The sequence below is a fragment of the Temnothorax americanus genome, unplaced genomic scaffold (genome assembly GCF_048541705.1).
Source record: "Temnothorax americanus isolate GAGA-0224 unplaced genomic scaffold, ASM4854170v1 Scaffold22, whole genome shotgun sequence".
Classification (NCBI taxonomy): Eukaryota; Metazoa; Arthropoda; class Insecta; order Hymenoptera; family Formicidae; genus Temnothorax; species Temnothorax americanus.
The window spans coordinates 604153-631416 of NW_027509360.1; the positions used below are offsets into that span (position 1 = coordinate 604153).

The window sequence follows — 27264 nt, forward strand, 5'->3', positions numbered from 1 at the left end:
TTCAATTATCTCCAGGCTACCGGAATAATTTTATTGATCACGATAATTCGAATATTGAGGATCTTTAATCTCATCGGTGATATACTTTCGAGGGAATGGAAAAGCGAAAAACTAAATGAAGAAGATGCAAACGAAACGGAATTATCTGTGGTACAGCGTGTAAGATTTTTCTTTACTATTGAATTCTTTTTTCGTACACATACACTTGTGCTTGTGCATCAGTCGTCTTTTTTTCTCTTTAACATCCGATGATACATCTATTTCATTTTAAGCATAATAAATGCATTTGCATTGAATTTCTTTTTCCATAAAGGAAAGCTCGCCGCGCCATTGGCGATTGGCTGATCGGTCAATCTGTCAGAGACTCAGAGAAGAGAAAATCGCATCCGCATCCGCGAGGCAGACAGAGACGGCGGGAGAGAGGAAAGGGAAAGAGAGAGAGCGCGGAGAAGCGGACCGCGCGTGCGCCACGCCACGATTCTCGTCGTTGGAATGGTTGGACTGGCGATTGGCGATACTGGCATCACTGGTTGTCCCGGACGCTGCTCGACGCTCCGCTCCGTCCGCGTTAGCCATGTTTTACGTTTACGGTCAGAATAGTCAGATACGGTCAGCGTGCAGCTTGTCGCGCGTCGAGAATGCGTGCCGCGAACGGCGTCCCGAGTGCCGAGCTGCCGTGTGAACGGCCGCGACGACGGTAAGGCGGGCGGCCCGTGCGAGGGCGAGGGCGACGGCGGACGCGCCGAGTGGCATGCGCCCGCGCCTCCGGCTCGCACATCGCGCGCGCGTGTAACGGCGGTGGTCGTCTCTCCTCTCGGCGACGGCGACGGCGACGGCGACGGCGACAGCGACGGCGAGAGATCTCGGGGGGGATTGGGGAAGTTTACCGGATCCCGAGGCCTTTACTCTCGGCGACGCGCGTCGGAGTCTGTGCGTGTGCGGACGGACCTGCTGCCGACCCAAATGGAGCCGCGTCCCCTCGCCGTCCTGCTGGCTTTGTTGTTGACAGCGCTCGCACGAGGTGAGTTGCTGCCCCTTTCCCCTGCCTTCTTTCCGTCTTTCCTTCTCGCCCGCTCTCGTCCCGGCGACGCGGGCGCGCGGCTCGTTTCTCGGCATCGACGGCGCGGCCCGCGCGGCGTGTCGCGATTTATTATCCTCTCTCTCTGATTCTTGTTGAACTGTATTATAGATTTGTAATCGTATCCCGTACCACCGTCCGGATCTAGCGGATCCTCGACAAACCGTGGCACCGCGACCTCAAGTTCGGAGAGCTACGAGAAGAAAAAGGGAGAGAATCGTCCTGTTTTCCCGATTCCCGGCGACGAATTGAATTTGAAGGCTCGTTTGACGTTTATTTTTCTATCTGCCACGTTAGATTCACTCTGATTTCGGTCTTTTATTTTGTTTCTAGCTCGAAGAATTAGAAGAAGGTAGAAAATGCGTGTTAAATCGAGATTAAAGCTAATCCGCATCGATTAACTTTAATCGCGTTTAAACGGACACGAAGGATTGAATTTAACGCGAGAGAACGCTCTCGCCGCCTGGCACGGGACAGAAACGCCGCCGCGCGTATCTCGTTCGTTTTATCGTCTGAAATTTCAATCTAGGGCCCTTCGGGGAAATTTCCGCGCGGAGGCGAGCAGCCGGGAGAGCCGCCGGGAGAACGATCGACCTGCGGTCAACGGGCGCGCGACGGCGACGGTCGACGGTGATGCTGGAGGCGCCGATTTGCGCGGAGGCGGTTCTCGGCCGCCGCGCGACAATAAATAGAATAAAATCGATAGAGAGAGAGCCGATTCGGAATAAACGCGACGATCCTCCGCCGTTTCGGCTCCGTGTGTGCGCGCCATGTATTACGCGCGTCTCTCTGCATCTGGAGGCCGGCGTAGGCGAGTAGGGAGAAAAATAGGGGGGAAGAGCGAAACAAAGTGCGCGCGGACGGGCATGTAACTGACGGCGAACGGATACGGAAAGGGTTCAAAGGTTCGCCAATTTTCATTCCTCTCGTTCCCCGAGCTGGAAGCATGCCGCCGCGTCCGTTTCGCAATTCTAGCTTTCGTCTTCAATTTATTTCGTCTGTACGTTAATTTCATTCGTTTTAGACCATGGAGGAAGCGGGCTCGTTTAATGATTCGCGAGACTGAAGGCGGGTGTGCGGAAAACTGAGACGAGATACGTTCGCCGAGTCTCATCGACGTGTTCGAATCGTTCCTTTTTTTTATTCTTTTTTTCGTACGATTGGTTCTATCTTGTGATCGCGCTTTGATGCTTTTTTTTTTTTTTTTTTGAAATAAGCCCTGTCCGGTTTGTAGTCGTGATTCGAAAAAAGCGGTCCCTTTTGTAGCTCTGACAAAATTGTAATTTTTTTTTTTATTACAATCAAATCACAGACCATTTATTTCTGAAAAGATTAAAGAAAGTTATAAAAGTATCGATTCTCGATGTATTTCTCAGGAAAAAAATAGGTGAAGATAAAAAAAAACGTGACTTTACAGAAGAGTTTCAAAGGTTTTGACGTTGTTTGCATCGCTTGCGACGATTTATCTTCTTTTTCTTTGTCTATTTCAAATAAAGTAGAAAGTGCGATAACAGAGGTGATATTAGATGAGATAAAAATGTCAAAAAAAATGTTCTTAATATTGTGTTATTTTTTGATTATCCACTTCTAATCGTTTAGATTGCGAAATAATTATATGCACCACCTCGTTTTTTTTTTAGATATTTAGATGTATCCAAAATTCATGTCACATGCGGCTCAAAATGTGCGAGAATTAATCTACGTTTTTAATCTAAAAACTTGATATTTTTGTTTGAAATTGAACTTCTTTAATTGGATCAGCGAGATGAGATGAGAGCTCAGAAATTTGTTGGGACTTTTGCGAAATTCAGGGAGACATCGAGGAACGCGTCGGACGAGTATCGAATCCTCCGTTCGCCTTTGCAGAGTACAGCACCAGCTTTCTAAGAATTATTCGTCTGTCGTCGAGTTCCGAATCGATTTGTCGCGCCTTGCCTTTAATAATGTCTTTAATATTCGTATAGGGACGCGCACACCGTTTATATACTCGGATCGCGTATAAAGCGATAATTCAGCCTCATCTTACAAGGACCGTTCTCCCCCTTTGTTTCTCTCTAATCTCGACTTCCTATGTATGTAGTCCCGTTTTCTCGCTTCTCGCGTTTAGTTTCGAACGCAACACGTCGTCATCTCCGAAGCACTAAACACTCTTCCCTCGTCTCGTTCGTATTCGTCTTGCTTAAAAAAATTACGTGATGTTTCGCAAAGCCGAGGAAGTTGCCGTGTAATCAAAATGCATTGGCACGCGATACGTAACAACGTGTATTGTACTTCTCGCGAAGGCATTTTCGGGAATCGTTGGAAAATCATTGTTACGTTGCTTCTGTTTGTTTGTACAGAGGTACAAATTCGCCTGAGATTCGGTCGTGCGTTGCCGACGCATCTCGCGCGGAGGAGAAAATCGAGTTGAGAGACCCTGCGCATGGGGTGACTATTATTGATGCAGAGAGCAGGGAGAAAAAGAGAAAGAGATGAAGGAAGAAAGGGAGAAAAAAAGAACGCGGGGAAGGCAGCGAAAGAGAAGATTACGCCGACGAGAGCGTTGGGGTGACTCCTTTCGGGATGTACTTTCTATCGCGATGCTGGAGAATCAATCCGCGGAATCAAATTGACACCTTGTTTACAGTTTAATGACTACGAAATGAAGTTTGACTTAATAAACTTATCTGTCTATCTAGATTTTTATTTGTCACAATATATATACGATGTAGACACGTAGAGAGATAATTTACTCAATTCAGTCCGTGTAGCATATAATTAATAGCGTGGAACAACTTCGATGTCATAATTGTTTTTTTAGTTTTTAATTAAGTTTTCGTCATATCTTGATCGTTAATATAAAAGCTGATAATCTCACGAGGCCTTTGATTTTGATTAAAGACTATAGAAATAAAACTGAGAAAACAGGGATAACACAGTGCCCTTTGGTACGTGACGGCGATATAAATTGACATCATTCGGATTCGGGACGGAGATGGGACCCTTATTGTTGTTCGCGCCCAAGTTATCGCAGCATCTCGTAAGGATTCATTGAGGTTCTAACGGCGCGGGCGGCGAGAACGGCGATCGCAGACGCGTGAAGTTAGCCCCTCAAAATTTTGGAAATAATTGAATTTTCATAAATGATTCGATTGTTCACTGTTTGTAATAAATGTCTTGTTTTTATTTTCGTTTGCACATTTATGTATACCTGTACAGTGTAAATTTTCGTTTACATATATTGCTTTCTCTTTTGCAAACAAAAATTTTAACTGTACGTAAATGTGCAAACACACAAAAATGAAAATACAAGGCCATATGTGCGAACAATGAACAATCAAAATCAAGTATAAAAATTCAATCATTTCTAATATTGGGAAGGGGGAGGCTAATAACTTCACGCGTCTGGCGACCGACGGCATCAGGGAACAGAGCGAAACATTCCGGAGCCCAGCGCGCGTTTGTACGGTTTATCGCGCTCGCGAATCGCACGCGGTAAACATCCGAACTCTCGGCCGTCCGCGATGCCTATCTCAGCGATACCAGTCTCTCGCGCATTCGAGCGTCGAGCTCTACGAGACCCACGAATCGAACCCACGATTCTCTTTCTGCGCCCTACGTGATTTCACGCCGCCGCGCCGCGCCGCGCCGTTTTAACGGCGATTTGCACGATGCTCTTCTACTGGGAATTAGTATGATAGCATTAGTTAGCAAAACAGAGTATTGTATTTAAAAACGCTAATAAACTGGAGTGTATTTTTCTCCATCGCGAAGTAGCACGCGCTAATATGTCACATTTGTATTCTAATTTTGATTTCATTTTAATTTTATTCTCTTATTACAGTTTACCAATTACTTTTTTAACTTTATATGCTGTTGCTTTTCTGTTCTGTTTGCTAGTTTTATTCCATAAAGCTCTGTATGGATTGCAATTAGCCACTTTTAGTAATTAACAGACATATCTTAGATTTAATGACATTTTTGTTATTGCAGTAATATTTATTGTAGCAAGAAAATGAGTAAAATGGAATTTAGAATATATTTCAGCTAGAAACATACAAGCAATATCCAATATCATGTTAAACGTGCAAATTATTTAGATAAAGATATTTAATTGTAAGATAAAGAAATATCCCCGTTGAGCTGCCTCCCTCCTCACCTTGCAGAAATTAAATAACAAGTAGCGCACACTTATGCGCTATTTATTTAAGCTTTCATATCCCGCAAACTAAAAATTTTGAGCTCGTCAGACCGGGCAGGAATTTAATACTTTTGCATCAACGTTGACTCAGCCTTCCCACAAAAAGTACTAAATTCATGCCCGGTGTGACGAGCTCAAAATTTTTAATTTACGGGATGAAAGCTCATAAATAGCTCATAATTGTACGTTACTTCGTCTTTAATTTCTACGTTGTGGGGGGGGGGGGGCAGCTCAACAGGGGTCGATTTGTAACGCGATTAAAGCGGCTCACATTAAAGACGGTTAGGAGAAATCGTTTCTCCAGACACGCGGATTCGCCACGACAAAGCGTCGGAGATGTTGCCCGGGTTTCGAAATTCGACACGCAAACTCATCTCGCTCGTACGAGACGCTCCGCGCTCTTTAGATTTCCTCCGCCAACTGGCTTTGTGTATATATTGCTTTAACGCGCGCGTTCGAGATCGTTTCGTCGACCGCTCGTGCGATCGTAGTGATATCGGTGAAAGTTGCGGCCTGTTTCGCGAATTATTTCACCGAGGACTGCACGCGGGCGCGCACGCTTAGTGTTAAATGTTGAATTACGTGATATTCGTGATATATATGTAATACCGTTCTTTGTTACGTTTCACCATCCGCGCGCTGACGAATCTTTGCTGCCGCTTTTTGGCGATGTGCTTTGATCGGAGTAATGTCGAGCTGGATTTGAAAAACAAGCGAAATTTTAAACAGTTGGTTCGAAAAGAACGTTGTTTTTCTCCTAGCAATTTTTACGACTGTTGATGATACTATTACCTCAATCGAATTCTGACCTTTTCGACAAAAAACACATGTTCATAGCACATGTCATATATTTCGATAGGAATATAAATAAAAATTGTATAACCGGATCAGATCCATAGACTACACTTAAAAAGAGTATCTTTTTAATCTGTACTGCTAGTGTGTCAAGGATGGATAGGACATGTGTAAGATAATTACCATACATAACCACAGTTTTTTTGTACATAACCAAATTTATATCTCTTTCTTTTTATGCTACTTTTACATTTATACTTTTATTAAATCTAATTCTAAGTATTAAAAGTTTATGCGTTATTTAAAAAGAAATAATCTGTTGTTATTACTTTTTCTCATGATTTTGTAAAATGTTATATTCTTGGACAGAGAAGTCATAGCGTTTATATCATTCTGTTTTACCAGTGTCCATGTTCAATTAACCCGTTTCCTGATCGGGGTCGTGAAATTTTTAACTACGATGGAGGGATTCTCGGCAGCGGGCTGCTTGTTGTTCAAACAAACCTGTTATCCCCGCCGTGAGAGAACTTGTCCTGCCGACGTGCAACATACACCGCGGAATAATTATGAGAGCCGTACAAATAGAACGTTATAAACTAAACGGTACACAATAGTGCCGATGTCTGATCCTGATCCCCGCGTATACGTCCGTACGCCCGTCGTCCCTTTCTGCCGGATCCTATAATACAAAAGATCCCGCGCTACGGGTTCGCGATACTACCTGCATAACAGCGGCGCGCGAGGTGTCTTTACCTACCGGTTTTATATTCATATAATAAATATTTAGATTCTCCGTTGCCGCGCAGTAAATAAATATTATCGAACATTTTTGCCCACTTGTTCTAAACTAAATAATTAAAAATTAATTATAAGTGCTATAATTAAAATTGTAAACATATAACATCGATATGTAACTTTTTCAGAGTTTACTTTTTAGAAATTTGTTACACCTTGGAGGAATGCTTGCTCCACTCTAAAAAAGGTCTTGGCGGAGGCATCTTCAGCCCGCGGGGCCTCTGAAACGTCATCCTAATGCCAATGCCAGAGCGTTCGAATTGACGGAAGACTGAAGTCCTATTTATCCAATTTCATCAGGTTGCTAAATCTGCAACAAATTGAATTTAATTTGTATTGAAAAATATTTACTTCCAAATCTTTTTTTAATATTATTTCGTCGTATACGTATAGATAGTAGATAGTCCCGAATTATCGAGATGTTGAAAAAGGAGTTACCATTAGCGCACATATGTGGTACACACGTCCACGCGTAAACCTGATGGTACCAGTGCGCCGGGACCCGTGTACCGCACGCGCGACATACACGTATGTCGTAACGACAACGGCACACTACCGATCGACGCCCACTCGACTTGCACGCCGGATTCCCGCGTGTGCACGCACACCGAATCGCGATCGCTTTAACCCCTAACGCATTGCGCGCGGGTCACGCGAGATATCTGTCGTGTCTCGCAAATCGGAGCGCAAATCGCGAACGGATCGCGAGGTATATCCCGTTTCCGCGTTCTTCCACAGAATTCCCACAGAATTTCTTACGCAAGTTGTATATTATTTAGTGATTAAGTATCTTACAAGTAGATTCGAATCCGTTGACATTGTTTTCAACTATCTATGGTTACTGAAATAAAAGCGAATCGAATCCTCTATCTACGAGTATCTCGAAAAACAAAAGTATTACTTCCCAAATGGACCCTCGAACCTGGATCAATATGGCCGAATCTTTTTTATGAGTACTTTATTAGAAATTTTACGTACCGTCGAATCAAAACATTTATATGAAGCGAAAAGTATTTTTTGATAATTACAAATATTAGATTGTCAATCATTGAGATTATATATAATGAAATTATGATTAAAAATATAGAATGAACGTGTAACTTAAAATCTTTACATTTATACATTCTTTGAAATAACAACTTCATTCTTAGAGTTCGTGTATTACTTGTAGTCGATTCTTTATGATCGAAGTTACTTATAAGTACATTTCGAGTCTTGCAGGCATTCATTCTAAAATTCGAAACTAAACAGTCGGGATTGATTACTTCACAAATATAATGTGAAATATTATGTCTCATGAATATTACTCAAATCTTAGAAAATGAAACCTGGTTATTGGATTTGACTTGGATTTTTAAATACCTACATAATGAACTCTCTCTTGACTCTATGTCTAATATTATTATTATATTGGTCATTGTGAACATGTTTACTACCTAGACAATTTTGAAAAATCTTCTCAGGGTTCTCAGAGTTTCTTTCGTCTAGAGAAATCGGGAAATTTTATCAGGATATTTGAAAAATCTTTTGACTTCTCAGAAAATTATTTTCCGAAGAAATCGGGGAATTTTATCACGAAACTTTACATAACTATTTGCGATTCCGATCAGAATTGTGAGTTTCTGGATTGCAATTCCGTCCAACTCAACGATTTTTATTGAAAAATTTTTCTTCGAAAATTTTGTTTTTTTTTTTATTTTACGAACATTAAAGTATTATGTTTTTGTATCAAGTTCTACTTGAAGCTTCTAAATATTTTGATACGTTCTATTTGAATATTTAGTTTTACATTAGCTGAATTCTAAATATTTTAAATATCCATCTAAAAAGAAACTTTATTTTTGGAAATTTGAACGAAAATATCTGAAAAGTCAAGGAATTTCCGGGGAGCTTTTTTCCCAAGATTTGTGTATTATGTTTGTGGGTGAATTGTTAACCAAAGATTTTACGATAAGTTTAAAGTTCCGAGAAATAGCGACCTGCGCAAATCCGATCTTACGGAATGCTGCTCGGAGAACTCGGCGGGGCTGTAAACTTTATCGGGGATTTCCTCGAAGAGAACGTGACGAAACTTTCGCGGAGTACATCTCCGTATTATCGTGAATCGTCCATAGAACTCTTGTGAAAGCTCCTCGCGATCGGGGGGAGGGGAGGGAGGAAAAGCAGACTTGGGCGACTGCGAAAGCGCCGAGCGGGAAAAAGATACTTGCCGAATTCTTTACTTATCGATCGCGAACGGCGTGATTAAGGAACGTCGTCCGTCTTCTTCGGAGGGCGGCAAGGGGGCCCGATATCGGTGTCGCTCGGTCGAATTAATTGATCCTCGCCGAAGGGAACATCGCTACGTTCTTTCGCGCGGTCCCTTTTTCCTCCTCCGTTCCCCCTTTTGTCGAAATTTACAAGACACCCTGTAGACGCCTGGACTCGCACGCGTCGCGTACCTTGCCTTCCTTCACGGTCTGTTCGTCACATGTCGAGTACTTTTACCGCACTTTTTCAACGTTCTCTCCCCTGACTGGGACACGGGAAGGGGATGGGAGAGGCAGGGAGGAGAGCACGCGGCGCCCGGAGCCTGTCGTCGGGAGTTTTGCGCGCATATTAATCCTCGTCGCGAGAAAAATCCCTGAGATTTATCGTCCCGTAAAAAATTCGTGTACGGGCGGCGTGCACTCGCAAATGCGTGCGCGAGTGCGTTTAAATGCGTAGCAATCCGTCCCCCTTTCTCCCTCCAAATGCGTGAGGAATTCGCTATTCTCGTCATATCTCGTTTCCTTTGCTTTTGTCATTTAAGTTTTCTTCTAGTTTGTCATTTATCGTTTTCTCTTTAATCTGTTTGGCCTTCTTTTTTGATAAATAATACTGCACATTAGGTAAATAATTTCATAAATAATTAAGCAGTTAAATAATTTATTTCTTGATAATTTTACTATTTAATGCCGTCACGTTCGTTCCAACATTTGACGGCGGTTTGACAGAGAGATACCGTTATACCAGCGTTCTGTTTCTCTAATCCGTTTTCAAACATTTTTCTAGCGTTAACATTTGTTCGTTGCGTAACAAGCAGATAATGCTATCTATTCCGCCGTTTGCTCGCAAAAAAGTACGCTGTTCGTTTACGGAAAATGTACAGAGGCGTGAAAAGTCACGGCTGTGCTCTATCTTGCCGATATCTCGTCTACTGACTTGGCCGCCGCGTGTCAACTACGCGGGACGAGACGACTTTTGCGACGGTCGAACGGAAACAAACATTTAGACATGATAACGAATCTTGTCTGCCCGTAAAACCGATACGTATAAGCTCGGTAGCGATAGCGGCTTCTCTTCACCTATCGTTCCAGTCGCGTGTCGTTAAAGTTGAACATGAAACATCTCGCAATCAGATGATTCTTCGCTGTTAAATTAGTGTCAAATTATACTCAATTTCAGTCATTTTTAATCATTTCTGTAGATCGTCACTGCTGTTCAGTGTGTCTTTAATTTAACTAAAACAATGTTGATTCAACTAAACCAAAATGGACAAAATAATAAACAACACACGTGACAGTTAAAAATAACAAAATGTTAACATTCAAGGTTTAAATTTCATCCTTTAACATGATAGTACTCTTCGCAGCGCCACAAATTAAAAAAATAAAAGTTGCAAGTGTAACAGAGATGAAAAAAAGACAATTTTTTGTAGATAACATATCTTCGTAGCTGTTAATCGGGTTTTAATTTAGTTTTTACGACTGCATCTTGACATGGCCATCACTTCGAATCATAAATTCATAGCTTACAGTCGCGTGGCGTGCGCAAACACACACATGCATATACCAGACGGACGTATTTGTACCGAACACCCGGTGCATCGGTCGCAAGGTGCGGTGATCGCGCGCGCGCCATTTACCCCGTATATACAATACACACACCGTAATAGTTCACTCGGTCTATTTCAGTATCCCGTGCGGTAGGTTGTCGCTTGTACTCGTAAATCAAACGGTACAGCACGCCGAATAGTTTATTTTCCTTTCGAGCGCGCATTGCCGGCATCGCAGCGCCGAATCATGCCCCTTCCTTCCTTCCTTCCTCTTTTCCTTCTCTCTCTCTCTCTTTTTCTTTTCTTTTTTCCCCTTTTTCCCCTCGTCTTTTTCTCGGGAAAAGCTGTCGGCATCTTGACCAGCGAAGCGCATATCGTAAGAATGACAGAGGCAGTCCCTGAACTTGTGGAATATACGGAGGTCGTGACTGTGTGTGTCACGAGAGAGTAAAACGCGAAATGAAATTGAATGGAAAAGAACGTACAGAATATATTTTAATACATTACTTTTTAATATATTTTAAAGTTTTCTTAGAATGTTATGTTAAGTTTAATGTCACATATATAATATCATAGTTTAACAAGTTTAATAATAAATTGAAAGTAAAAAAAAGAAAAGTATAAATAAGATTTTAGGGACTAATAATAGTAATAATACATGAATTAAGAAAGATATTGAGTTAAAAAATAAATTATAAAATATAGCATTGCAACCAATAGAACAATATAAATCAATACAATTCAGAAGATACGAGAGCGAGCATTTAAATAAATAGAGTGCAATCTTTATAGAAAAACTTTTAGAATTTCTATATAGTTAATGGACTTCCGGTTTTTTCTTAAATAGTTTTAGAGTCCCCGATATGGTCCATAAAGTGTTTCCGGCAAGTTGTGAAACTGTCAAGAAATTGTCTCAAGCTCTCGAAAAAATGTCAGGTCTCCGAGAAAAATTTGTACAAGACATGAAGGTTCTTGTATATTCAAATTTCCATTTTTTTTTACACTTAATTGCGGGAAACGCTTGAAGCGTATCCTTAAATTGTTTATCTAATTATCTAGAAATCTAATTAATTAAATAAAAATTCCGACAGTGTACTAGGCCTCACGAAGCTCGGAGTGTATTTTTAGGAAAACACATGCTATTACTTCCCGTTAATCTTATCGGAAGTTATTGCACTGTCACACACGTCCCGCTGTCACAATTACCTCCGTTGACCCTATTCGTCAACTAATAATACATGATGAAGATTGACGAGTATTGACAATACTAACTTCTAATTTTGCCTCCTAATGCGTTTCGCTGTCCAGTTGGTGATGGATATTTATCTCTCGGAATATATCTTACGCGCTGCCACACGAATGAAATAAAGTTATGCGTATTTTCCACTTGTGCTCTCTATGCACACCCATAATTTTTCAGTTCTTCGACCCTACTATTTTTTTCTCTATATTTCATATTTTTCCCCCATACACACACACACACACACTTAATCTTCATGCTCGCTGATTGACTTACGACCAACTCCATTACAATAACAAAATTCGCGCGATATACATTATTCGGTTTGCACATTGATAAAATCCGGCGCGGTGATCGAAGGATCTCTGATTTTCCCGGATTTAATTTTTCCGTCGCTGGAAAATGCGTTTGACGGCGCGGATCGGGTCATCCACGGGGATCATCGGGCGGCTTCCACATCGGAACCTTCTCTCGCGCTCACTCTCGCACGCTCGAAGGTGACAGACCACCGTGAGCGTGAAACTGTAACCCAATAACCGCTGCCAGTGGCGCTCAATCGGCCGATTGATACGGCGAGAGCGCGGAGCGGCGGGATCTCGTGGGGGGAGGGGGGTGGGGGGTTTCCATCACCGCGATGCTGCGGTTATGGGAAAATGTTCACCGATTGGAGCCCATAATCCAATAATCCGCTATCGGTGGCGCTCAATCGGCCGATCGAGCGCGATCAGTATTCCGTGAAGCTCGGCTATTTTATACAGCGGGGGGAAAAAAATGTTCCACTTGTCGTTTTTAGGCCGCGAATAAAAATCGTTCTCTCGCTTCCCACGCGCGTGAAAAATCGCGGCGAATCCGTCCGATATCACACCGGTTTTGTTTCTCGCTTACCCCGTTCTCCATTCTCGCGGAGAACGTGCCCCGCTTAATCGGGCGCTACACTAATCGGAGATTATTATCGATTACCCCGCCCCGCAATTACCGTACCGTTATAATCGGTAATTCGACCTGTTGCTCCTTCGTTTAAACGCGTTCGCCAAGGTCCCCGCGGTTTTTTTCCTCGCCGCAACGTGTGTCTGTCCCCCGCAAAAATATTTGTCCCGACGTATGTACCTACGCTAGATGAGAATAACGGTTCCGATATGGCCGTCGGTGCGATATACTCGATTAATCGGCCGCAGGTATCGTTTACCCGATAACGAACGGCTCGCGGTCGTTTTAATTCGAACGCGTCTGTTTAATCGAAATGTTCGCGGAATCGAGGGTGTAGCCTCTAGAAATATCACGAGCAACGCGAACGGGCAACACGGAATTTCTCACGATATTCCGAGGCCGCGTGCGAGAAATTAAAAAAAAAAAATCTAATGCTGCTTCAAACGCCGCTTGAACCTCGACCTTGAGTCTGGTGCATTACCGGATAAAAATGATGATACGTATGCATTCCGTTTTCCGGCGACGTCGGCTCTTTTGCGAGCGTGCGGTTTCGCTTATTCTACTCCGAGACATTCTCGGAGCGCGGAACGTTCCGCGCGCGGACGGCCGCGGCAGTATTTTATTTACGCGTTACATTCCAAATACCCGAGAGAGATGACATGACATACGCGCCTCGAGCGTTTAAAATCCTAGATGCGCGGCATCGCGCCGGGATGTAAAGGAGAGGAAGGAAAAAAACAAGAAGCGGCGATTAGAGGCCGTACCTCCCGGAGGAAACCGCGGGACCTGAATACCCCGGGCGTTTTTGCCCGCGAGGATCGAGAGGACCAAAGGTCCCGCGATGGCAGCATCTGCCGCGATTGAGGCAGAATGTTGGTGGAATAATATCGCGCCGGGTGCGTTTTCTTTGCGTTTTACGCGCGTTTTCAGGAAAGTCCGCGGCGGTATAGACGGTCCGTCGGCAGAATTCCAATTTAGTCACGCGCCGTTCGAGGCGATTTCCAAGCGCGGCAGAATAAATAAAACCTTCGCGTTTCCGCCTCGGCACGTCCCTTACGTCGCAATAAAAGGGAGATCGCGCGCGCATAAACGCTCTTTTTCTACAAATTTTCGAAGGAGATTTCAGGAGGGTTCCTCTGAAGCGTTTTCAATCGCGTTGAAATTTACAATGAAACTTTTGTACTTGCACAAAACTTTTGCTGTACAAAAGTCAGCCAGCGAAAGAATAAATCGAAGAGATGTTACTTTTAAAGTTGTTCCGCATACAGAAAATTTTTTCATTTTTCTCTCATTATTTTTCAATGCTTTCTTTGATCAATTAAAAGTTGTTTTTCCCCCTCAAGTCGGCGGAAACGCCGACTATATTATAAAAGTAGTTATACAAAAATATAGGTTACAATAAATTTATATTTGTATTCAATTAATTTTTATATATGTTTGTGTATAATTATATCTTAAATTAGAATTTTATTAAATCAATCTCTGTTTAAATTTAATCGAAAATTATTAATTATTTTCGTTATTTTGCTAAGAATAACTTGATTCTAAACTGGCGAAAAATTTACGTATATTTTTAAATAGCGTAATCATAGCTTACAATTAGAAATACGGTGGTATCTCTTCTAGATTTATCAAAGTCACATCTTAGAAGTCTACATATTTTTTCATGAATATATGGAACTGGTATATAATATAATAATAAAATAATATGACATATTTTCCGTAACCATCGTGTACACTATGTTAAATATTAATAAAGGGTGAAATTTAAATTAATGTCTTGAGCGAAATATCATTTTGTTATTTTTAACTAACATGTGTGTTGAAATTTATTATTTTAACAGTATTATTTTAACTCTATTGGTTTAATTGAATTAACATTGTTTTAGTTAAATTAATTACATTTTGGGTAGGAGCGATGACGATTTATAGGAATAGTTAAAAATGACTCAAATTGAGTATAATTTGACACTACGAATTTAACAATGTAGTATTACCTGGGAAATAAAAGACCATATTCCAGCAGAATCATTATTCAGCCTTTTTCTCGGAACATCTCGCAGTATTGTACTGTCGAAAAATATCGCGCGCGAGTCAGCCTCTCGTAAGAAAAAGAATCATTCTCAGAGGCGATTTCTCGCTACGTCGCTTATAAAAATACGTCGGCGAACGGCGAGCAGTCTTTTTCTCGCTTTTCTCGTCTCCATTTCCCTTTTCGCGGTCGATTCACGATGTTAAATCGTCTCGTATCGCGATAACGCGATCGCACTAGGGGTCACGAGGGAAGGACAGAAACAAAAAGATAGAGAGAATTTAGGCATTCGGCCGCGTCTCGCTAAGCTGGCAAGGCAGGCAGAAGCGTCCGTCCCTATATAGGGTGGACGACCCTTTGTTCGGATGGTCCCCCGCCCCCCCCTTTCCTTCGCAGCCGGTTCTCCCTTCTAGACGAACCATCCGATACGCGCGGCTCTTCCTCCTCCGCCCCCTTTTAACATCTACACCCCCTAACTAGCGCGCGCGTTGTGCACGAATGGGTCACGAGACGCACAATGGTGGGGTCCGAAATTCGATAGCGCAATAACTGCTGCTTCTAACATGGGGGTACCGGGTGTGATCGTTAAACATCCCCCTTCGTAAACACGCTCAAAGTGGGGGGGGGGAGGGGGAGACAACCCCCCGGGGATATCGTCGCGACTCTTATCCGGAAGCGCGAATCGCTCTATCTGACAAATTGAATTTCGGCTCGCGGGGACGATAGAGATTTTCTCGTTGCAGGATCTCGTTATACGGAGACGATTGTCCGTTTCCTCCGTCATTAATCATCTCTCCCCTTTCTGTTTGCAGTCAACGCGGGAGGCTTGGACTTCATCATCGAGCCGCGGGATGTGGTGGTGGAACAAGGAGGTCCCGCGAGGCTGGACTGCGAGGCGAAGAGCGTCTTTGGGACGCCGAATATACACTGGCGTACGGACGACGGTCAGCCGATCACGTTTATCGGGGACAGTTACCGGTAATACGCGTGATGCATCTCCTCTTAGGAGAGATTCCTCCCTCCCCCCCTCCCCCCTATTGCTACGTCCACCTGCCGCCTCACCGTCCAGATTCTGACGGAACGATTCCCGATTCTGTTTTTGTAGATCAAAGCTAGCGAACGGGTCCTTGTACATAAATAGCGTGTACGCTGGTAGTGCAGAATTAACCGGGAGTTATCAGTGCTTAGCCTCCATAGACAATGTCGGAGCGATTGTCTCTCGGACAGCCACAATCAAACTAGCAAGTTAGTATCCGAGCTTTTGTTCGTAGTGACACGTGCTTGAAAACTTCCCGAGAAAGATCATGCTTGATGCCTTTGATCATGCTTGATCACTTTGATGCGCGAACGATCACTTTTTGGAGAAAAGATAACTCCTTAAACTTAACTCATTAAAGAGACTCCTCTTGGGCTTTTACTTGTCCCGAGAGATTGTGGTTCAACGAACTCTAAGGGAAATTTATTTGCAAAATGTATTAGGCGCTTTAAATATCGATTTTTTGAGTTTTTGTTGCTTAATTGTTTATAAGTTTTTATGATTGCTTCAATAAGTTTATAACTATGAAACGTTAAATGATAGAAAGTCCATTTTTATCTAGAAATCTTCATAAAGATTCAAAGCATCTGTTTTATAAAACAGATATAAGAATAGCTTATTTGTTGCTTTGCAAGTCTGTATAAATGCTATAAACAGTTGTGTTTTTTTTTTTAATATTTGTGTCGGGAGAAAACTTTGATTTTTTTAAAACAAGGTTCGGAATATGTTTTGAAGCTTTTCGATATCGAAAACAACATCGAAGTGCAATTGAAGCATAAAAAAAAATTGTAAAAGCGCGCACAGATCCGCTTTCGCCAATCGCGCTGGATTTTCTATCACTTGTCGTTTTACAACTACGAGTTTTTTAAAACTACATGCACAATTTGAAAAATGTAAAAAGTTTAATAAAGTTGATGTTATATATTGTTAACTAAATATTATTACAATTTTGTTACTTGGTATTATATAAAAGCTAATATTTAATAGCGCGTATCTCCAAAAATCTCGCGAATATGATAAATATCGGATATAAGATAATCTTGGAATTCCTTGAACTATAATATATCTTAAATGATTAAATTTAGACAGAAGATAAGGGATAAGAATCCTCTTTGCTCTGAAAAGTGATCGCTCACTTCCGGTAGCACTTATACGATAAATGTATAATATTGATTTTCTTTGAAGGCCTTCCCGGCTTCGAAAGAGAACCTCAGGACACCATGGTTTACGCGGGACAGATTGCATATTTGAGTTGTGCGCTACCCGCTTCCTCGAGTTTGTTAAAGATACAATGGTTAAAGGACGAACATCCTTTAGTGCTCGATAAAAGTCGAATGACAGTCCTGCCGTCAGGTACGATGATGGACGCCTACGGTTTTTAATTTAAGATTTTCTTTCACGTTAATTATCGTCATTGATAATTTATCTCGCTGATCCTCCCACAGGCGCGTTGGAAATCGACGATGTTCAGTATCACGATGTAGGATCGTACAGATGTAACGCTAGCGGCTACGGCCAATATAGACTGAGCAACAAAGCACAATTAGGATTATTATCTAGTGACATCGGTAAGTCTTTTCGCTAATTGTAACTAATAAACGGGTTAAACACGTCAATGGAACACGGTCAAGTTGACGGGTGTTTTATTCGGCCGTACAGATGAGGGATCTAGCGCTCCAGTATTCATTGCACAACCCTTGCAACAAATAGCCACCGAAGGGTCTGACGTGACCCTGGAATGCGCCGCCAACGGCTATCCGAAACCGACGATTCTTTGGCTTAAAGACGGCGTCGCTCTCGATTTGACGTCACTCGACTCTAGGTATGTTAATTAACTTCGAGCAACCAACGAGATACGAATCTGAATGTGGTATTTACGAGAGGTAAATCTTTTTCAAGATATCGAAAGATCGCAGCATCTAGTCTTATGATCATAAATGTCCGAGAATCGGATCACGGTTCGTATCAATGCCGCGCGGAAAACGAGGTCGAATCTCTGGATGCAGTTGCTGAATTAATCGTACAAGGTATTTTTCTGGTGCACATGAAGTCTTTAGTTATTACCCTGCTGTGATATTAAAGTATGACGCTTTAATTTGATTTGACCCTCAGTTCCGCCGAGGTTTCTAAAGAAGCCGGAGGATAAAGTGGCGAGCGAGAGTCAAGATCTAGAATTCGAATGCGAGATTTATGGAAAACCGGAACCGAAAATTACCTGGCTGAAAAATGGCGAGCGTATCACGTTGAGCGCGTACTGGCAAATTGTCAATGGGTGTGTGTTTAGAGAATGTTCTTACTTCGCTGAAGAAATTCTTCGCGAAATCGTGTTCGATAAGTTATTTCAAAATTTCAATACTTCCGTTTTCCAGATACAATCTGAGAATCAATGGACTGTTACCCATAGATGCAGGAATTTTCCAGTGCATGGGAATGAATCCTGCCGGTAGTGTTCAAGCCTCAGCACGTCTCACAATTAACCAGCCCAGTGAGTTTCGCGAGATAAAATGTAGATAGAACCTGTTTTTCAAACGCATACACTCTCTTTTCTTAATATTTATTGGTTGATAAATATCGAAATTTTTTTGTTTTGTTCATATTTTATTTTCTATATTTTTAAAAAATTACATTCTTATTCTTTACGTTTATTTCTATTTGGAATTTTAATTTTGTTTTTATTTATTTCTCTCCCCCACGTGTTCCTCGTTAATTAACTGTTCTGCATGCTAACGTCACGTATGCAGAGAAAGCAAATCCCCATAGAACAACAACTCCCAAGACAGTTCCTAAGAAAAAATTATTGCTACACCGGCAGTTGTATAATAAGACATGGCAACACCCGAGCACTCTCTTAGGACACACGTTCTCGTCGCACATGCCGAGTCCTCCACTTTCAATCAGTCCCTCTGACGATCCCGCGGATCTCCTCCCGAGCTCGTTTAAGTATCCCAACTCCCTTTACGACCCGGAATCCCGTTTTGTAGATGACACAGATACTCTGGAAGCGTTCGACGGGGGTGGCGTACCCTCTCCACCGAGGAATTTGAGCCTCGTCATCGTTACCGCGAGATTCGTCACGCTACGCTGGCAAGAGCCGGAAAACGCGAACAGCGATACTCTCAATTATTTTATACATTATAAACAAGAAGGGGCCATGAGGTAATTATCCTATGGAAGTAAATGAGGACGTGTGAGTGTGAAATGACCGATCATCGTCTATTCGTAGGGAGAGAGTTGTCAACACGCAGCAGAAACTGGAGGCCATGATACGCGGTTTACAGCCCAGTATGACGTATCAATTCCATGTGGTCGCGCAAAATTCTCGAGGCACCAGTGCTCCTAGTGAAGTATTACAAATTACAACGCTAATAGAGGCCAATGTTCCTGGGCCTCCGATGAATCTGGAGGGTCATGCGACAAGCAGCATGAGTATTACTTTGTCGTGGGAGGAGCCACAAGTTATTAATGGACGAATATCTAAATATATTATTACATTTATGGAGGTATACACACTTTTTTCTGAAAACTACTAACGTTGAACTGACAATGTCAAACGTCACTAACTGTTTAATTTTGTCATATTCTCAGGGCGACGGTGAAGAGATAACGCGTGAAACTACTAGTACAACGTATGAATTGGTAGATCTCGTGCCTTATACGGAATACAGTATTAGAGTTCAAGCGGTCAACGAAAATGGCCCGGGCGCGTTTAGTAAGGATATCGTAATTCGGACTCACAGTGCACAACCGACGCAACCACCGCATAACGTTACCTTAGAAGCAGCTAGTTCAACGGTAATACCGCGTATTCGATTATACACAATAAATAATTTAAATCGATAGATACAGATAATTCAAAGAGTTTCTCTAAATGTTTGTTTTCCAGAGTATTATCGTAAGATGGGAACCTCCACTCGAGGGACAGAATGGGATAATCACGGGTTATAGAATACGGTATCGCAAATACCCGCACGATCCTCGATCCGGGGATCGGCGATCCCCGATTACGGTGACAACTGAAGGAAATCAACGTTTGTACGTGCTAAATGGGCTCGAGAAGCACGTTGTGTACCAAGTCCGCATATGTGCCTTCAACGTCAATGGAACTGGGCCTTGGACGGAATGGACAAAGATAGAGACATACGAGAACGATTTGGACGAGACGAAAGTACCTAATGCGCCCAGTAATCTGAGAGGTGAGAATCCATGTGCGAAATATAGGATGGCATTTTAATTGTTAATTTGTTACAAATCATCTTCGTGCTTTGTTATTACAGCGAATGCCATGGCGGATTCTATACTAGTATCGTGGCATCCCCCGAAAGATCAAAGCATTAAAGTGAGAAAATATAAGTTAGGCTGGGGCAAAGGCTACCCCGATGTTGAGATACAGGTTCTTGATGGAAAGCAACGATCTTACGCTATTAAGCCTATAGGTAAAAAGAATACACCAAAATGTTCTACTTTTGATATGAAATATTTTGCAATTTAATTTTTATTAATCTCTTTCTTCTGTCATGATATTAGAACCAACAACGGAGTACGTGATATCTTTAAGAGCAACGAATAATGTTGGCGATGGTCAGCCAGCATACGCGAATGTAAGAACTCCCGAACGTTTTGTATCTGAATCCGCAGTGCCTTTAATACCACCCGTTGGCCTTAAAGCTATCGTGCTCTCGGCTTCTACCGTTGTACTGTATTGGACAGACACGACCTTATCGAAAAGTCAAGTACGTTTACGTCATATATATATATATAATCGTACTGTATTATAAAACCTCATAAGATGTGTGACGCATGTAAGGAAGAGGTCAGGCAGAAATATCTGTAACAAGAACATTTATTTTTAGTATATCACCGATAGTCGATACTATGTGGTGCGTTATACATTCTACCATCACAGCAGTAGCCCAAGATACAAATATTACAATGCTACCGATCTCAACTGTATGATTCACGACTTGAAACCCAATACGCAGTATGAGTTTACAGTTAAACTGGTCAAGGTACGAGACATGTGGATTACATACAGCGTAATAAAGTTAAGGAAGACTATTATCTTATAAGCATCATTTCCACAGGGTAAACGAAGCTCGCCGTGGAGTATGGTCGTTCTAAATCAAACGCAAGAGGCTGCACCTAGCACGGCACCTCGGGATCTGATCATTCAAACCGTCGAGGATCGTCCGACCTCCGTTCTGCTGCGATGGCAACCTCCTAAGCAACCCAATGGACAGATCACAGGTTGGTAATCCTAAATTTGAAAAATAAAATACGTTTACTAAGCCACATCAATTTCTAGGATATCTGATAATTTATTCCACTGACAATACGAGATGGGATCGCGATTGGTTGGTCGAAGGTGTCATTGGCGACAAGGTGGATGCCATCGTAAAGGGTCTACATCCTAACACGATGTATTACTTCAAAATCCAAGCTCGTAACTCCAAGGGATACGGACCATTCTCTACGACAGTCTCATTTAAAACACCACAAAGTAAATAATTCGATTTTCATTTATCATATCGATGTTGATTGATGTTAAATATTTATGTTTGTACAGTTGTAATATATACAGGATAATGCCTGCATTAATTTAACCATAAATGATTGCGTAGCATTATCTGCATATATATTATTTCTATCCGCTTTATATTGCATTCCGTTGTCCGTTCACAAATCACTGCGTTAATTATTATGTTTATTTTTTATTTCTATGGTAGGCAATGGCATGGATGATGAATTGCATGGAGGTAAGACATTGTCCCAATCTTCCTTTTCCTCTGTCATCCTAATTTGCATGTTTAATCATGTTTTGTTACAAAACTTATAATTAAATCTCTTTGAATATAAAATAAGAAATAATCTCTGTTTTAAAAAGAAAATATAGGATAATAATTTCAATCATCTAGTAAAATATATAATTGTCTTTTTCCAGATGGACGAAGCTTTTCGAATCTATTGATTTACATCATAGTAGGTCTCTCGATCGTCTTTATCACTGCCATATCGGTAGTGGTCGTAGTGTGTTGTAAACGTAATCCAAGCTCGCCAGATCGAAAGAAGGGGTATGTCTTAGTAATGGAATTACATGTTAACACTTCTAATCATAAGATATAATGTGTCAATAATTCATATTCTTTTTATATCCCTTAGATATATGAAAGATTCGAATCAGAAGACGAATATCAAGCCGCCGGATTTGTGGATCCATCATGATCAAATGGAGCTGAAAGCGCTTGAGAAATCGTCGCTAAATGGTGAAGCCTCCACCAGCGGCGTCACCAGTAATACATTACCTAGGTCGAGCAATCCAGAATATAATCAAGATATACATGGGAATTCCAGTTCGCTGGATAAGCGTACTTATGTGCCAAGTTATATGGGTAAGTCGTCGGGGAATACACTGCTGCAATATCAAACATCACAGGAAACATTCCACATCGCGAAACTAACAGCAGTTCTTGTTTAGTTGATTTGCATAAGCAAGGATAACATAATTTCTTTGTTACCACACTATTTTAGTAATTTTACTTTTGAATCGCGTATTTCAATTATTTCAATTTTTCCCATGCACAATGCACTTAAGAGAGAGAAAAAGAGAGAGATCTCATACATTTAATTTGCAGTTTTCCTAATTTTGTTATTTGGTTGCTTTTTATTGATTTCCTATTAGGTAACACTGACGAGAAGTGCTCAACCCTGAGCAGGCAGCACAGTCGTGGAAGCCACAAACCTAAATTAATTACACTCCCCGTTGACAGTGCACCTTTGCATCAGCGTAAGTAGTAGTAGGGTTGTCACTCGTAATCTTGCACAATATCCATAATGATGTAAAATGCCTTCTTATATTCCAAGCGGTCAAACCATTTAAAGTATTATTTTACAACAAAGCAAACGTACACAGCGATAAAACGCATAATTCATATCAGCTATCACCGTTGCAATGTGGATGTCAAAGTTTCTGACCTGTTGCAGCTATAGCTACGGCTACGCCGATTGTGAATACCAGCATGTCGCAGCCGACCATCCACACCTCGTGCAGCGATACGTCGTCGGTGAGACAAAACTATCCGCGAACGGTCGCGCAGTATAGCTTAAATCGCGCGCACGTCACGTTGGAACCAACCCCGGAGTCCAGCCCGGATTCTTGTAACATGCCTAGCTCGTACGAGCCGTTACAGAGTCAGGTAGGATCTCAAGTACGTGCGTCAATTGTTTGACGGCGTGATAGCGAGATTGTGCATTGTTTTCCTATTTCCTCAGTTATCGTATGGTACGAGCGGGCAATCGTACAGCGGTAACACTCAATACACCCCCGGTCATTATGGCAATAGCACTCAACCGATGAGCAGTGCCGTTGGGGTGGAGAGCAATGGTAGCAAGCGGCTGCAAGGGCATCCTCTTAAGAGCTTCAGCGTGCCGGCTCCGCCGCCGCAGAGTGCCCCTTCGACACCGGCGCAACAAAAGCACGGTGGTTAGTGCTGTTTATTGATTACACAATTTAATGTAAAATATCCAAAATATATTTTTTTCAACCCACCTCGCCCCAAAAAACGAAAGAGAGATTTATTCTACATAATTTTATTGGTACTCAAACTATGATAAAAAACTATGTTGGTCTTTAAAATGTTTTAGCAAAATGTTGAGAAATTTATAATTAAAGTTTATAACAAATGAAAATTTATAACAAAGGCTGAAAATTCAATCTGATGATCTCGAATCTTTCTGCGCGATTGTAATGTATTGTATTAGAAGATTTCTGAAGTTAAAAATCTACAAAGAATGATTATTTTTTTCTTCGTGTTTCTTTTATTAAACTGTTGAACGCTGACAATTATTATTTTCCGTAATTACAGTGTCACAAGTGACAGTGAGGCCAACGATGTCCGGGAGTCCGTACAAAAAACCTCAAGGTTCGTCGTCGCAATTAACGAAGAATCGCTTAGCCTCTGTGTCAAATCCGGCACATACTTCGGAGGAAGTTGAACGGCTAAAGGTAAATCACAGGTCTTTTACGTACGTCCGTATACGTTGGGTGTAACATGTGTTGACTCGTGTAATACAATATTACTTTATTTGCGACCACTTTGCGCGATTGTGTCTTAATCAAGCTTAATTATGGTTGCAGCCTTCGTACAGCACCGAAGAATTAAATCAGGAAATGGCCAACTTAGAGGGTCTTATGAAAGATCTGAATGCCATAACAGCATCGGAATTTGAATGCTAAAGTAGGTTCCTAAGCCTTGTGCCATCCTAACTGATGGATAGACTGCAACGCCACATTCTCAATGTTAGTACTTGAGAGGTAAATTAAATTGTCACATTTTTGCCAAATTTCTCCGCAATAAATTTGTACGATTACTATCAGGAACACGTATGGAAAACGAATATTGTATAGTTAATTAGCGTCGATGAACGGCGCAATTAATGCGTGACCCAGACGTTTGATTTAATTTTGGGACACGGCGATCAATGACTCGCTAAATCATACCGTCACGTTTCTCTTCTCTCTGGTACTAGCGTTGCTCGTCTTGAGTGTAAAACTCAATATTGTACTTGCCAATGTATAATCTGACAGCGTCGCGTTCTTGCGGCGTATTTTTGATAACGCGAACAGGCAAGTATTGTGCCGCAATCGGCCGCTCGAGGGAACTCGATGAGCCCGCTTTCGTGTTATAGACGTTACAATGTAATCGCGTGTAAATGTGCTGGACGCGTATACCGATCGGGACATAAATTATCTAATTAACACGATCGATTTTCCGGCGTGTTTTTCTACGATGTGTGAAAGTCAATGTACAATAATTGTAGTCAAGAACGCGCGAGCAAAGAACGTCGCGACTGTCTTCGTCATATTTTTTTCTTTGTCATTTACATAAAGACCCAGGGTGGTTTAACCGAACGACACCCCTCTTGAGTATATGTGCTTTTATGCGCGTTGATCCGAGCGTTCTTGCCTAAAAGGGAGAAAAAGAAAATCGCCTTGTTGCCCCGGCGAAAAAGCTCACGCGTCGCTCACAGCTATTCGTATAATTATATTCTACGTCGACTCGCTAATGATGCCATATTTACGCTTGAAAAAGACAGGGCGTGAGCCGTTCGGTCAAGTAATTTACGGTCCAAGACGATATAGGCGGAGAGTAGAGATATTCATTCTATTTTTGTATATATTATCGGTTCGCGATGAGCTTTATCGTGCACGTCTTACATTCGGGGGCTTCTCGCAAAGCTTGCTCGCATTTCGTATTTCCGCAGGATCAATTTGTTCAGAAACGGGGTGAGCTTTTACATCCAGCGAGACCGATTTCGCCCGTTTCGCCGTGAAACTGACGACTCGCTCGTTGTAAGCGCGACACTTGGTTTCACGCTTTGTGGACCGTGAGATTTCCGTGACTCGTTTCGGACGGCCTTTGTAAGATGTGCTTGTGTTAAGTCGTTCTACTTGACATCCCAGGCAGCTCGTATTCAAGGACGATTTCGTGCGCGTATCTTTTGCTGAAGCAATCGCCTAATATATATATTTTACGATCTCATTGGAAAATATTACTTTAGAGTTAATCGTTTACAAGCGAATAATTATGGGTATTATATGATAGGCTGTTTGACGTAACAATGATCGACTCTTAAAAATCGGTCGCGAAAGGCACGCGGAATTTTTCAACGATTCCGCGAAATTTAGCGGCCGATCTGTCTCTCGCTGTGCTTCAAGCAAGAATTCGTATATTTCATTGCGAGCGGTAAAAGATTGCGTTATTCGACGAACACAGTCCGCTTAAGTAAAGTAAGTTTCATTCTCTCCCCCCGTGTCGCCCTTGCGAGTTAAAGTATTATCGATAAAGGAAGAAAAAAAAGTTGTATACAAATATTTTTAGCGGGATATATATACATACTTCGTATGTGGATTTTTGTACGTGGACTTTTACTTACTCGGATCAGGAACGGCTCTTAGGAGAAATTTTATAAACTTATAAACGCAATGCTCAATCCGGTGTATGAGAATCGTCGAGATAATATATATACATATGTCCATATTTCTATCCAGACACATTTTATATAAGCCATTTACTGCCAATTGATTAATGCATATCTATCGACGTACACACGTATGTTTTCCTTCCAATCGCTAAAGACTCTCATCCGATGAAACATTAACGGGACGCGCGGAAGCGCGTCCGAATTCCGAAATACAACGATCGTCGCTGCTTCTGCGAAGTAACAATATGCTTGTAGAATTTCGAATCGTACTCGACCACTCTTTCGGGACACTTTTATATTTTCATAGCGTTCGAGGTGTTGTACAAAGATTTTGTATGTTAATTAAGGACGTTGTACGCGACGCAAGTTGGGACGGACTCGAGTGATAGTAAATCAAGCTCGTTTTCTCATCGAGGCAAAATTAATACCGAAGACGAACGTGTATTAAATTAAGAGAAGCGCCGCAATTCTTGGCTACGATTAATTACGTCGGCTCTTTTTAAACACATATATCACTCGAATTCTGAGCAACTCGCGTGGCACGATTTCCGGATGCGGACCGCAAAGTAAGAGGTGATACTCTCCTAGGCGTGTTAGGCGCTGCTAAATTTTGTGACGGGATTCGGAGCTTTCCGAGCGTGACGAGGAGAGTAATTTTCGTATCGTAATGTACGGAGTATTGCGTATTACTTGCCGGTGCGATAACACGTAGATAATACCGCCCGATACACGCCATTATAGCGCGGGGGAACGAGCGAGAGTTCTTCCGCAGTCGACGGGAACATTGCGAGGGGATTGCCAGCGTTTCGATCCTGCCGGGCTTCGCCAAACGTTACATTTTTACTTCTTTTTTAATACGTATAAGTTAGCTGTAAAAGAGAATGCGTTGTTGAGTAAACGCGCGCTACCGTTTTTCTCAGAGAAACGCCTAATATTTTGCACTGCGTTGTTGTTTTTTTACGTTGACGATGTCGAGCTTTGCGTAAGCTTTTTACAATCGCGAGTGGAGGAACCGATAAAGAGAACAGCTTGTACATTAAGTATATATAATATATATATATATGAAAGTTGTATCTATATATTGCGCCGTTGAAAGGCGAGAAAAAGCGTCAAAGGTACTTTTTAATCGAAAGACAAGCCTACTCGAAAGGCCTGCGAGAATATTTTACCACAAAAGTATAATTAGCGTATAGCTACGTTAGATAGCGTATATATTTATCTATATAAGATTAATATTATTTATTGATTCTTTTTTTTTTTTTTTTTTACGTATGTGCGCGCGCGCCGATTTTTCCGGATACAAACGAATTACGCGAGACATTAGAGGCTGGCTTGCATCCGACCGTCGCGTCGCGTGAAATACTTACACCTCCGATTCTCATTACTCATCAACGAATCGATCATCCG

At 41.9% G+C, this 27264-nt stretch overlaps 1 protein-coding gene across 6 annotated transcripts; it reads left to right on the forward strand.

Annotated features, from left to right (window-relative positions):
- The first annotated feature begins 341 nt into the window (after positions 1 to 341).
- Positions 342 to 26648, forward strand: Fra (neogenin protein frazzled). Of its 6 annotated transcripts, none has more exons than XM_077407450.1 (26): positions 342 to 1021; positions 15656 to 15821; positions 15949 to 16088; positions 17065 to 17232; positions 17325 to 17447; positions 17539 to 17701; positions 17779 to 17906; positions 17992 to 18151; positions 18249 to 18364; positions 18621 to 19035; positions 19103 to 19379; positions 19465 to 19671; positions 19763 to 20072; positions 20154 to 20312; positions 20404 to 20609; positions 20730 to 20885; positions 20961 to 21123; positions 21182 to 21376; positions 21603 to 21632; positions 21818 to 21947; positions 22036 to 22265; positions 22556 to 22660; positions 22864 to 23069; positions 23146 to 23356; positions 23739 to 23878; positions 24011 to 26648. In XM_077407450.1, exons 1-26 carry the CDS (start codon positions 964 to 966, stop codon positions 24107 to 24109), a joined length of 4461 nt encoding a protein of 1486 aa, XP_077263576.1. In that variant the 5' UTR covers positions 342 to 963; the 3' UTR covers positions 24110 to 26648. The 6 variants fall into 6 exon arrangements, with proteins under 6 accessions (XP_077263576.1, XP_077263579.1, XP_077263575.1 ...); XM_077407449.1 differs by having other exon boundaries at positions 343 to 1021; positions 22858 to 23069; XM_077407454.1 differs by having other exon boundaries at positions 347 to 1021; positions 18861 to 19035; positions 22858 to 23069.
- Positions 26649 to 27264: the final 616 nt, after the last annotated feature.

Coding starts and splice junctions, on each gene's coding strand:
- Fra (XM_077407449.1), top strand. CDS start 964: ATGGAGCCGCGTCCCCTCGCCGTCCTGCTGGCTTTGTTGTTGACAGCG. Junction 20,073..20,153: donor TGCGCCCAGTAATCTGAGAG/GTGAGAATCCAT, acceptor TTGTTATTACAG/CGAATGCCATGGCGGATTCT. Junction 23,879..24,010: donor AGGAAGTTGAACGGCTAAAG/GTAAATCACAGG, acceptor TTATGGTTGCAG/CCTTCGTACAGCACCGAAGA.